The sequence below is a fragment of the Papilio polytes genome, unplaced genomic scaffold (assembly GCF_000836215.1).
Source record: "Papilio polytes unplaced genomic scaffold, Ppol_1.0 DF821289.1, whole genome shotgun sequence".
In the NCBI taxonomy this organism is placed as follows: domain Eukaryota; kingdom Metazoa; phylum Arthropoda; class Insecta; order Lepidoptera; family Papilionidae; genus Papilio; species Papilio polytes.
In genome coordinates this window covers 5891693-5904284 of record NW_013527915.1, presented here as the reverse complement: position 1 = coordinate 5904284, position 12592 = coordinate 5891693, and the positions used below count along the sequence as shown (strand labels likewise).

The window sequence follows — 12592 nt, the reverse complement described above, 5'->3', positions numbered from 1 at the left end:
CGCCGCAGCGGCTGGCTATGGCTTGGTAAATAGCGTACACCGCGATTTGATTTCCAACTTTGTTTTTCAACACCTGTAAAATAATATTTTATTAGCTTTTGGCCACAATCAGTCCGTATAAGAATAAAAAAAAATAGCGTACATGTTCTTCTTTTTCATATGATTAGTAAGTTAATTTTCGTATTTACAATACTAATAATATTATTTTACATTAAACAGGTAGTATATTAAAATTTGGCCGAAACTGCTTGATTTTTGGTTCACCCTTTCTCAATACTATGTTCTGACTATTGTATGGAAATACAAACCACTATAATTCTCAGTGAATCTTTGATATGTCACCACACTATTAAGTTTCTACAATTATTTCATAACATATATCTGACAATCGAAGATAGTTTGATTTTCTAAAATAATGTGTAAAATAAAATATTTTGTGTGCAAAAATAAACAATAAAATCAATAAATTAAATACATTCAACAAATGATATATACAAATGATATTCAAATGATAAATACCTTTACTACATCAAGGGTATCCAAGTTCGCTGAAGTAGTCATAGTAATACGGTTCTGGTTGAACAGGACCGTGGAAACGGCAGAAAAAATTTGACCAGAGGTGTATTTCCCCTCAGCATTCTCTTCTAGTTGTTCTGGATGGGCATTTTTCAAATGTTCTTTAACTTTTTCGGCCCAAACCTGCAACTGAGTTTAGATTCCATTATTATGACAGTTTTATAAAACAAGATAATTTATTAAAACTGTGAAAAAGACTAATTTGATACAAACTATATGGTTGACATCATCGAAAAAGTGGAAGTTCTCATTATCAATCCACTGCACAATGAAATTTAAGACAATTTCTGGAGGTGTTTCTTGAATCATTTGATTTTTAATCCACTTCACAGTCAGATAGCAGTGTAACATGTGACTGAGCACACATTTTGCATAATGCATTTCAGTTAATGTATTTGGCCTGCAAAGAAAAAAAATATATAAAAAGTCTATGTAATTAAAATTAATATAGTTCTTTTCAAATATCTTAGCAGCCTAAGGCATGCTGTATCACTGCACAGGGCACTCCTTCTCCCCATAGCACATTATATTTAAAATTGTATTCAACACAAAAACATGTGAAGTTAAGAGCCACCATGATATCTGAAAATTACTGAGTTTACTTACTTTGCTGTTTTAAATTTAAGCATGTTTTTATAACCAATTCTGATTATGTTCTGCAGTATGGAAATGGTATAGTAGAAACCGAGGTTGGTAATGGATGATACTTGGAAGAAATGTGTCACATCTTTCAGTGAAAATTGACCGACTTTCCTAGAATCACAGAAACATAAAAGCTTTATTTTTTGTATAGTTAAGTAAACACCCAAACTACCTGTATTTTGTATATCAATAAAAATTACACAATTAATGTTTTACTTACCAGTAATGTCTAGGAGACAATTCTAATAACTCTTTACAAACACTTCGTTTTTGGACCAAAAAGGTCTTTAAGTCATTTAGCCAAACACCACTACCATACTGGTCAACAACTTCGGAGATACCTGGCAACCTGTAATATTTATTAATTAATTTCAATATGATCCTTATACTTTATAGCTTTCATTTTTTCAAATTTAAGACCCCCAATAAATTTCACATCAAGGGTAGATCTTCACCAAGTCTAGCAGCTTCCCCATCCCTGACCCTCCCTTGATGTGGCCCAAGTGTCATAAATATGAAGATAAATAACATAAAAGTGTACAAAACCTCGTAATGGCAGCCAGTAATGATTAAAAAGTGTTCAGGTCTACACTATCACAGTCTGATTTTAATTTGGTATGTAAATTCTACGGACTTAGGGTGGGGTAAGCCCCATAGGCCCCTGAATATATAAAGATTGATGTAAGTTTGATGATTTCTGATATAAAAGAGGTGATGAGTACCAAATAGTACATGAATACTGGGAAATCAATTTTGATTGCTTTGTATAGATTTATAAGGTATTGAGATGTTAAAAAAATATTTATTAGAAACATTTACAGCTAGATTGCAATGACTCTCAAACAATAACATATCTGGTAGCATGCAAATTAAAAATCTTATCTAAAATAACTTACACTCCTTTGAATTTATATGCCCAGAAGCTCTGGTTACTCTTCACTAAATTGTGAAAATGTCTACAAGTTGCACTGAAATTAATAGCATCTCGAACATTGGCATGTTTTAAAACGATAAATATAAGTTCATCGGGTAAAGTGAATATTGTAGTATTCTCCATTATTAAATTCTTGTAGCACTAATTTTTATTGAAATATCGTATGTTGTTTTAATAAGTAATCATATTTCACGAACAAATGACACGAATCAGTATTGTTTTTCCGTAACAATGACAAAAATGATACCAAGTCACTACGAGATAACTAGAGGCGAAAGACGAGTACATGAAAGTAAAATCGATGTCGGGTCTGGATTTATCACGTGACAGGTATTGCGCAGGTCCAAGGCGCAGGTACAGTTCAAACAAATATGATGAACTTATTCCCGCCCCTGCCCCGCCCTGTCAGACCTTTCTTAGGATTAAACATTAATTAGTATTCAAGAATTCATATCTTTAGTTTTAATTGTATTTAATAACGTTTTCATTGTTGATATAAACATATGCATAATGTCAAACTTGTCACGTCTTAGCTCGCGTTTCCACTATTGTCAAATACCATAATTTTCATGCGACAATTGCCGTTTGTTTTTATTTCCGTGAACGTTACCCATAGGTTTCCATTGCCGAAATAATGTTAGAACAACAAAGAGTAACAATATCTTTTTGTATGAAATATGAATATATTAGAACCTCAGCGAAGACGAATTATAACATCTAAAAACCACGAGTGGCATATTACAAATTAGTGAAAGGCATGAAAATAGTTGTCGTTTGTCGATAACGGAAAATGTGGGAAAAAGTCAATTAAAGTAATTATTATAAGTTGAATTAGCTGGGCTTCATCCTTATGATATAAAAACTTTTTTTTTCTTTTTCATTCCGTAAAACTTTCATATGCAAAATCAAATTTTGTGAAATAAAAGTACGTACGCAGATTGAGTGGAATGTTGTGCCATTTACCGCATCGTCATTATGTCCGACTGTACTTTATTCGGATAAGAGTGTGTTGATGTTTCTGTGCATACTACATGGGTAGAATCTCGCGCAAGCGATTTGACCCTCCGTAACTAAAATAGAGTTCTGCGCAGCCTCCATTTTCGAGTCCCTACTTGTTTTACTCCTATTTATATAAAAATCAATCAAGGTATTACTGTACGAGCTTGTTGGGAGTGTAGACAAAGGACCTGTAGAGTTTCTATAACCTCGGGTTTACATTGCCGTTTAGATATTCAAATCGGGGCGTTGTAAAGTATCAAGGACTAAGTTAAACTTGCATTTTCTTAGTAAAGGTACCTACGCATATCATTAAACAAAATTATATACGTAGGTACCTAAACTAAGTGGGACCCAGGACCTCACTTAGTTTACGAAAATTCCGTCATTATATTGCTGCGATACACTGATAATTGTTTGATTTAAATTGTATAAAACGGGGAGAATTCAAAAAACCAAAGTAGGTATTTTGAAATTCGAAAACCGAGCTAAGTAGCATAGTCCTCAATTAGGCTTATTATAAGCCCCCCCCCCTGGTGCCAAGTACCAAGGGGTTTCATAATGCCAGCAGCAAAAGTGCTGTGTAGAATTACGACCATAGTGAACCTTGCGATTGCTTTGTTAACCCACCCCCTCATATCAGAACTTATGATTTTGGGAAAATAGTTTAATACTTTTTAACACGCAAGCATTGTTTTGAAATCAATACGTAATAGAAGCAAATGATAACAATAACTTCGTGATCGTAACACGATAGGCAACACGAAAAAGCACTGTATAAAAACGGAAAAAATCATTGTTATAGTTTTAGTAACGATTTATAGAACAGTGATTTTATTCTAATATTTTAAAAACGAAATGGCTCTGGTGTATAGCTGTTGTTTTTGGTTTTCACTCAGATTAGGTGGAATAATCATTGCACTTTTTTCAATAGTAAGTACAGAAAATGAATTATAAAAATTGCATAAGTGAATATAAATTAGTATAAAAGGTACTCGTTTATTTCCAGGTACAAGCCTTGATAGTTTTAACTATTAGTTGCATTGGAAATTCAAACCCTAAGAAAGTAGAAGAAAAAATAACATTGTGGGTGAACGATATGAATTTAATATTTACGAAGGAGTTTGTTGATAATTTACGAAACGGTAATTTTTTTTTAAATTGCAAAACCAGCGCTTGACCACTATCCCACCCAGACCAAGGTGAAAATGTGGTCGAAGGATGGTACGCGCTAGTTTAGTTTATTTGATATGATTTTTTAAAATATACTTCGTTTTTTTTTTTGAGAAAATCAGAACAAGGTCATGTATATCCCTTTAATTTTCAGATCCAACAAAAATACTTGGATTTGTTATAGCGTTAACATGCATATATATAATAATATGTATGTTGTATGTTTATGGAGCATATAAGGTAGTATCTTTTAGTAATGAATGTAAATTACTTGTGCGGGAAAAAATAGAGAATCCTACATTTCTCAGATTCTTCACTCGATTCTTGTAGGGCAGCACACAGCCCGCTGTAAGATATGATCCGGTCCGCGAGACATTTTTAAAAAACTCATTTAAAAAGAATATATTAGGTACTTATACTCAGGGAGTGACGATGAGGCGGCAAACATCAAATCCTTTGATGTTGCGGCCCGCGAACGTATTTGCACGTTAACTTTCGTTCCTCAACTTGTCAAAGGTTGCCTATATATCATCTCAGGACTATCGAAGTGTGATAGATATGATGTTCTTTATGCTGATGAGCTATTTATTAATGTTAAAGAATAATCAATGTTTCATTTCAGTGCAACAGTATACTAATGATGGCGTACATCGTTGTCGAATTAGTTCGCCTCATCGCTCTTACAGTTTTGGTTATTGCACTTCTATTGACGTTGAAAAAAAACACAATGGACATTGGTCTTCTCATTGGAGCTAGTGTACTCGGAGGTTTCATTTTATGTAAGCATATTATTGTCTTTTACTAAGAGAAATATCATCGCACAATGTAAATGTGATCTGATCTGAATATTAACGTCATCTGTTGAATTTTAACTGGACCGATATTTACCTTCATATACAGCAGTGATTAGTGCATACCAAAGTGGTCCAGATTACAGCTGATAGATCTGGTGATGGTTTATATCGAGGGAAGTAACAAGAGTTCATAAGTCGAAAAAGTATATACCAGTATGGGTTCATCCTTAAATTAATTTAAAATCGAATCCGGTGGTGTTTATTGTCGTTTTAATATTTCAGTGGGGATGTTTTATCTGTGGGTTTGTGCAGCAAATCTGCCAATAGTCATAAACGAAAAGGAACACGACGAATACGTTGCTACTATAACGAAGCTGCAACAACTTTTAGAAGAAAAAAAGCCAAAAACTTTGATAGGCTTCGATTATGTTCCTCAGTCGAAGTATAATGAAGCACTTTATAGAGAACATATTCATCGTTTTAAATAAGAAATAACAGAAGAAATGATATTGCATTTTTCAGTAGATATCTTTGGCTCTATATGTGCCTGTCACTTAAGCAAAGTTGTGATCTATTTTAATTTGCAACTATTAGCACACAACTCTCATAGAATCTAATTTTTATTGATGAAATGGAACCAAAAAATATCACCAAATAAAACATTCCAACTTGTGTAACGAGAGTTTATTTACGTATAATAGAATTTATTTCATTAAACAAAAAAATTGGAATGATACATAAAGTTGGCAGGACACAATGACATTTTGTATAATTTACAAACATTACTACAATTGAATTATTCTTAAGTACCACAACAACGTACAATCAGATGTAAATTTAACTACTAAAACCTTTATTAAGTAAATATACCAACAACATAATTTTCACATATAATTTTTTTTACGTCTAAAGCATGAATAAACACACACCAAGCATTCGGTAACTATAAGGGTACATAAGCATAATACTGAAATGTACAAACTACGGGTTAGACAGAGCTGACTTGCATGGCGGCGAAACGAGACGAGGGCGCCTCCATATCTAAAGAGTCGGTAGTTCCTTGTGACCGCGTGTCCGAGTTGTCTGCACCGGTAAGGACGGACGTCATAGAGATTTCATCCTTAAGACTGCTGTTAGCGTCGAAAGAATTATCTAAACCTTTTTGAGAATCCACCATGTCGCCAGCGCCGCTGCCCAACGCATTCCAAATACCCTTAGAAGAATCTTTACTAGAACTCTTCTTTTCGTTCGTCGCGACCGTTTTCTCTTTGGCGTCTTTCGTCTTTTTGCCCAGCACAGGAAAGGAACCGAGTTTTGGTTTTGAATTTCGTATGACTCCGCCGCGCTGCATGGGCGCTGCGTCCGCCTCCGCCTCCTCGCTGATAGATGACAACATGTCCGCTGACTCCGCGGACACAGCTTGCCCCGGCTGGATCGGAATATCGTCTGTACAGAAAAGTACCAAACGCGATTAATGATAAATTAAAACTTTATCCTAACCATCGAGGGAGTGCAATACATTAAATAAATAGCACTAAGTGAGATTTTTTATTATAGATTTTGTTTGATAACTCCAATACTACATTATCGTCGTATATTCCTAGCTTAGTTTTATATTGTTTTTACTCATAGCAAGTATCAAAATCTAAAGCATACCTGAAAATAAAATAAACAAAAAGAACTATTAGGGATTGATCACAAGTTCAGTTACATTATTTTTCTTATTTCATTAATTAATTTATATAGTTTTTCGATCAGTAACTGAAATAGATAAATTAACAGTAAAACAATTGTGTCATTTCATTGACAAATAAAATAAAGCGCGAAAAATATACAAAAAAAAAACTATTTGCAAAAATTTACTTGGCATAAAGCTATTAAGCCTAGTTTAAAAAAAAAGAATGAAATTAATTTTAGATATCTTTATAATTAATTTGAAAGAACTTCCACAATACAAAATCATTGTGTAAATGTGTTTTTATGATATTTACCTACAATTGACATATTTTTAGAGACAATTATTCTTACCTGGCAATTTTTTTGTCCGGAATGAAGCGTTGGTTATCATTGATTTTGACATCGTGACCGTAGTCGTAGCGGGGGAGAGAGCTACACTTATACCCATCGGACCATCACATGGTTGACCTGAATGTGAATATTAATTAAAAAATCTAGATAATCTAGATTACGTTTTATATTTTGTTCACAATTTTTAAGGCCAAAAATTATTAAAAACCTCGAATTTGTATTTTACCTGAAGGACTGTTCTTCAACGAGTTCATGACCGCACTTGTGACTAGCATTACATCAGCAAACAGTTCGTATTGCGCTCTCTGATCAATATCTTTCACCGCTTGAAGTGCTAATGTATAAAATTCATTAAACATAGCAAAATATGATCCTTCCATCATTTCTAACAGGAAATTAGATGATACTGGTATCCGAGGAATAGGTTTTGGAGCCCCAGGTTTCTTATTAAATCCTTGTGTGACAATTCTGCAAAAAAAATAACTTATGAAGTTTACGATATTAATTTATTTAACTGTTTTTTTATTTAAATTTAGGCAGTTACCTTGATGCGGCAATACAAAAATGTCTAAGGGCCAATTTAGGTAATAAGCTTAGTTGTCTATTATAAATAAAAAGTAGGGCTGCCATGACTTTCAATCTATTTTGTGCGTTGATTGTCTCCACTTGGGACAGTGGACCCCAGCTTACAAGCTTGGTGTTACATTCCTCCCATCGGCGTAGTGCACTCTCTGTTAGGAATTGAGATCCCAAAGATAAGGGCTGGAATAACATTTAAAATATATTTAAGAACTTAATGATTTAATTGACATTCAGACTTTTTAAGACTTACCTCATGATAAATGGATGCCTGAGCTAATGAGGGTAGTCTAAAAGAAACAACTTTCGGTTTACCACTTTCGTCAACAACTTCAAAATTATATAAGCCTGGAATAAACATGACAAAAGGTTGTACTCAATTTATATTGAAGTACAAGAGTGTGTATTGAACGAAATATAACTTACCAATTAAAAGAGTTTCTATACATCTACTGTTTTTGCTACTGCCTTGTGCTATTGCACTTAAGTAATTAAACATTAAAGTTGGTACAAACTGCAAAGTGAATCTTTGTAACTCTATTTCTTTAGATCTGTAGAAACTGAACAGTTGAACACAAACATTTTCTAAAATCTGAAAAGTGGAATTTAAAAAAAAATCTTATCTTATTCTATTTGGCATAAAATTAATAGAACTATGTCATGCGCATAACAAATTACAATAGTATCACACATTCCATCCATACTGGATTCAGTCTTCTTTCATCACCTTCCCGCTCTTTTACTGATTGTTGGCACAGTATTTTTTACTGAACCAGACATGTCTACCAGCTGTCATATCTGAATTTCATTCTTGTCTCATACATGTGCTCTTTCACACATTCTATCCATACTTTCAATCTTATTTAAATTCCTATTGTGGCTAAAAGTAACAATGTAAATAAGGACCTGGTCATAGAATTCATCCTTGTCGTCACTATATAACAAGTTAAATATTGCAGTGGCAATCTCATGGTTGTGTTCATGTTCTGCTGCGAAACTTTTTATTTCATTATCTTGTAAAGACGCGTACTCGTTGAGCCATTCTGTGATTAATTGCTTACATTCTGACATTTCGTTATTTATACAGCAACTGAAAATTGTTAGTTCTAATATAAAGCTCATTTTAACTCTATAAAGTTACACATAAAAGGTAAATAATACAGTAAAAGATTGTGGTGGTGTCATCAGTGTTAAGCAAATTATTAAATATTTTCTATGAACATTAGTTTTGTGGAGGAATAATTTACAAATTCGTCAAGCTATAGTGACTTACATTTTGATTGTTTCCTAAATTATTAACATAAATAAAATCGATGTTCTAATTTTGATGACCAATTTGTGACAAGGTGACAATGACAATGACATTGACGTTAACATTTCTTATTTTTTTAAAACAAGGCATAGACGATGGCGATCATCTTTTATAACTTCAATTTTTGGGTTAAATTCCCTTATAACATAGGAATATCGGATATCATTAAATATTCTGTTGTGTAGGTTCTCTTAACTTATAAATAAGAATTCTGAATTCCTGTTTTAATAACTAACTTAGTTTAATTAAACGTAATACAAAATAAATGTGCTGATGCTCTTCATCCTTAACCGATGTAATTTATTGGTTTGGAGGTTCACTAGCATAGCTATCTGCTTTTACTTAAATGATCTATCGATACTTTAGTAAAATTTCGTTAAAATGCAGTATTGATTGTCTTTAGCTCGGAAAAAATAAAAGGCACGGGTTCAAATCAAAAGGTTCGTGCCACGTAATCTTTATAATACGTAGCGAAAAAATGGATATGTCAAAGTCAACATTTAAGATTTGACGACTGTCAATAAAATTCTTTAAAACCATAATATTTTTAATTATTTATAAAATTCTACTTATTTATTTCCTTTCCAATGGGTTCCTCACAAAGTGCTGAAGTACCTGGAGGTGGTTCAGAGGGCTACCACGTTTTGCGGGTGAGCACTAATGAAAACATTTAAAGTCGGTTTGTGTTAAGATTTAAGTAAGTAATAATATAATATTTCACAGGTTCAAGATGGTTCTCCAGGTGATCAAGCGAATTTGGAACCATTTTTTGATTTTATTGTAGCAATAGAAAACATTAGGCTAGACCAAGACAATGACACTCTCAAAGAATTGTTGAAGAAAAACATTGATAAAACAATTAAAATGCTAGTATATAGCAGTAAAACGCAGTCGGTGAGGGAGGTACAAATCACCCCGAGTAACAATTGGGGAGGACAAGGACTTTTGGGTGTCAGCATTAGGTTTTGTTCCTTCGAAGGTGCTAATGAAAATGTGTGGCATGTTTTGGTAAGTAAGCAAAAAAATTGATGGACAAATATGAAAAAAATAATAGTTTCCTTTAGGTTCATAAACATGTACACTTGTTTTATGCTATATTGTAATGTAATGATTATTCAATTCACTTACAGGAAGTGCATCCTACATCTCCGGCTGAAATAGCAGGTCTAAGGCCGTTTACTGATTATATTATCGGAGCTGATTCCATAATGCATGAGAGTGAAGATTTGTTTACTTTAATTGAGGCTCATGAAGGAAGGGCTTTGAAGCTGTTTGTGTACAATACATCTGATGACACATGCCGTGAGGTTCACATTACACCCAATCACAGTTGGGGAGGTCAGGGAAGCCTCGGCTGCGGGATTGGATATGGTTACTTGCACAGAATTCCAATAAGAAACAGTTCTGCACCTAATGAAAATGCATATTCACCATCAACACCAATGGTAAGTTAACAAAAATTACAAATTCGTTTTTTTTAAGTGTTATTTATAAGTTTTGATTGATAGCAATACATAAAATTGATAAAAGTGTTATGAACTTAGCAAAAGTGCTTAAGGAAATAACTTCAGGAAACTAAAGCGGTGTAATGTTTTAAATTTTCTAAATTGAAATTATTTCATTATGTAAATGAAATAGTAATTATACTGCCCGTGATGTCACTTTTTCTGTTTTTTTGTTATTGTCAACATATTTTACAGACTTTAAATTAAAGTGTAAGTAATGTTACATAAGAGAACAACATAAATCAAGGCTGATTTGAGATAAGGAATTATTTCCTAATGTTCTCTAAGTATACTATACACTGGCAAATACTTTATTGGAAATATACACATTTGAGTATTATTGTTTTATGTAATAACCATAAAGTAACTTGATTTATCACATGATAGTGTTTTTTTCTTCATGCTAGATTATGTTTTTATGAATTAATGACTAAGTTGTTTAAATGTTTAATACTTTTGCAACAGACCTTGAAAACAATAGAAAATTAAAATTATTGCTTATATTTATATTATTTTCAGGTATCATCACAGAGTGTAAACATTCAACAAAATCTGGCTTCAAATTTGCAAAACCTTAGCATAAATGAAGAAAAAACTCCACTTGTTAGTGATGCCCAGAGTGTGATATCACAAGAAGGACCTATACAGAACCATCCCCCGCCGCCTTTCTTATCAGGAGTCCCAATGGTCAACCCAGGAGCAAGCTATAGTGCCCCTGATTATAGTGCTCCTCAACCCATTATGTCGCAACAACCTATCTCACAAACGCAATCCGTTGTCTCAAATATGGCTGCATATTCCAGTAGTAAGTTTTATATTAATTTTATAAGTTTTATAAAAATCTCTTATGATTACAGTAGTAACTTATGGAGTGTTGTCATTCTTGTATGTTGATGAAACTCAATTGTTTTAGTTATTAAGCTTGAAAAAAGATCATAGTGATTATGTCATAGTGACATATTATTTTACTGTAATTCTTATATTAACTTTATCTATTTGTATTTTTTTTTAGATTTAGCAGATGCAACATTGACAAATCTTGGCAGTATACCATCAGTGTCACATATGCAGCCCCCAGCACCGCTGCCCAACCTGCCAGGTATTCCGATGAATCAACCGCAGCCCTACATACCCATGATGCCGAGCTACTCGCAGCCGCAAGCCCCCGCTCCTGTGCCTTATCCACAAGAGACACAAAACTTGATACCCACATTTGATATGAGTAGTTTTAATCAATCGAGTATGCTCCCACCGATGAGCAGCGGAATCCCAGTGGTCACTCCGGTGTCCCTCCCCGGCATGCCTTCTATAACTGTGAGTGCTACGCTGCCGGTCTCCACGATGCAGGAAATACATCAACAGCAAACTCAACAACAAGACTTATTATCCTAAAATGGTGTTCATTGCAAATTGAGCCTTATTATACACTAAGTATAGAGTTCACTTGTTCATTGAATCTATATTTCTCGTTTTGTTTCTTGATTGTTCTACGATGTACGTTTATTGACAGGAAGGCAACCAAATAAATGACTGCTTGTATTATGAAAAAAATAAATGTTTTATTCCACTGTAAACAGTATTTTATTACTTTATAAAGTTGTAGACTGTTTACATGCATTTTTGTTAGAGTTATGCTTATATTTTTTCTTTGTTTGTCTTCCTAGATTATAAGTTTAATTATAATAATATAATTGCGGTAAATAAAAAATGAATTATAGCAATGTGACAATTATTATTCTTCACCAAAATTACTTTACATGACGTCATAACAATACACCTAAATAAAATTACAATTATAAAGAAGCTAAAGTGTTACATGATAAGAAATGTCAAAATTAAAATCAAACTATTTTAAGTACTTTAATTCTCAAAAAATAGGTCAAATTATTAACATAATTACACAAAAAGAACGACATTCAATTAACACTTAAATCTATTGAAAATACGATAAAAATATACTTTATAATATGTTTTCTGAAGTTAGTTTCACAAAATATAATACTGTTTATTTTAAATTCAATATACAGAGTTTAGTAGTAGTTAGCACGTGGAG

General features: G+C 33.0%; 5 protein-coding genes across 5 annotated transcripts in view; 2 read left to right on the top strand and 3 right to left on the bottom strand.

Annotated features, from left to right (window-relative positions):
- LOC106109159 overlaps window positions 1-2532 on the bottom strand; it is a 5922-nt gene extending 3390 nt beyond the window's left edge. Inside the window, exons 1-6 of the mRNA XM_013290564.1 lie at window positions 2115-2532; window positions 1439-1567; window positions 1183-1329; window positions 790-976; window positions 520-705; window positions 4-73 (exon numbers count right to left, since the gene is read on the bottom strand). Coding sequence (XP_013146018.1) covers window positions 4-73; window positions 520-705; window positions 790-976; window positions 1183-1329; window positions 1439-1567; window positions 2115-2275 — 880 coding nt within the window. The 5' untranslated portion in view covers window positions 2276-2532. The remainder of the gene's footprint in view (window positions 1-3; window positions 74-519; window positions 706-789; window positions 977-1182; window positions 1330-1438; window positions 1568-2114) is intronic.
- A 1342-nt stretch (window positions 2533-3874) lies between these two features.
- Window positions 3875-6067, top strand: LOC106109454. The gene is made up of 5 exons (XM_013290961.1): window positions 3875-4081; window positions 4158-4293; window positions 4476-4561; window positions 4944-5100; window positions 5398-6067. Exons 1-5 carry the CDS (start codon window positions 4007-4009, stop codon window positions 5601-5603), a joined length of 660 nt encoding a protein of 219 aa, XP_013146415.1. The 5' UTR covers window positions 3875-4006; the 3' UTR covers window positions 5604-6067.
- On the bottom strand, window positions 5785-9083 carry LOC106109453 (hyccin). Its single transcript, XM_013290960.1, has 8 exons — window positions 8996-9083; window positions 8629-8812; window positions 8149-8314; window positions 7976-8070; window positions 7688-7905; window positions 7370-7611; window positions 7144-7260; window positions 5785-6561 (listed from the first exon to the last, which is right to left on the bottom strand). Exons 2-8 carry the CDS (start codon window positions 8791-8793, stop codon window positions 6104-6106), a joined length of 1461 nt encoding a protein of 486 aa, XP_013146414.1. The 5' UTR covers window positions 8794-8812; window positions 8996-9083; the 3' UTR covers window positions 5785-6103.
- A 418-nt stretch (window positions 9084-9501) lies between these two features.
- LOC106109180 (Golgi reassembly-stacking protein 2) lies at window positions 9502-12113 on the top strand. Its single transcript, XM_013290584.1, has 5 exons — window positions 9502-9684; window positions 9758-10042; window positions 10165-10479; window positions 11059-11344; window positions 11552-12113. The coding sequence occupies exons 1-5, from the start codon at window positions 9622-9624 to the stop codon at window positions 11929-11931; spliced, it is 1329 nt and encodes a 442-aa protein (XP_013146038.1). The 5' UTR covers window positions 9502-9621; the 3' UTR covers window positions 11932-12113.
- Window positions 12114-12128: 15 nt separating this feature from the next.
- The window catches only part of LOC106109158 (sodium-coupled monocarboxylate transporter 1-like), an 11418-nt gene continuing 10954 nt past the window's right edge, over window positions 12129-12592 (bottom strand). Inside the window, exon 10 of the mRNA XM_013290563.1 lies at window positions 12129-12143. Within this exon, the coding sequence (XP_013146017.1) occupies window positions 12129-12143 (15 nt within the window). The remainder of the gene's footprint in view (window positions 12144-12592) is intronic.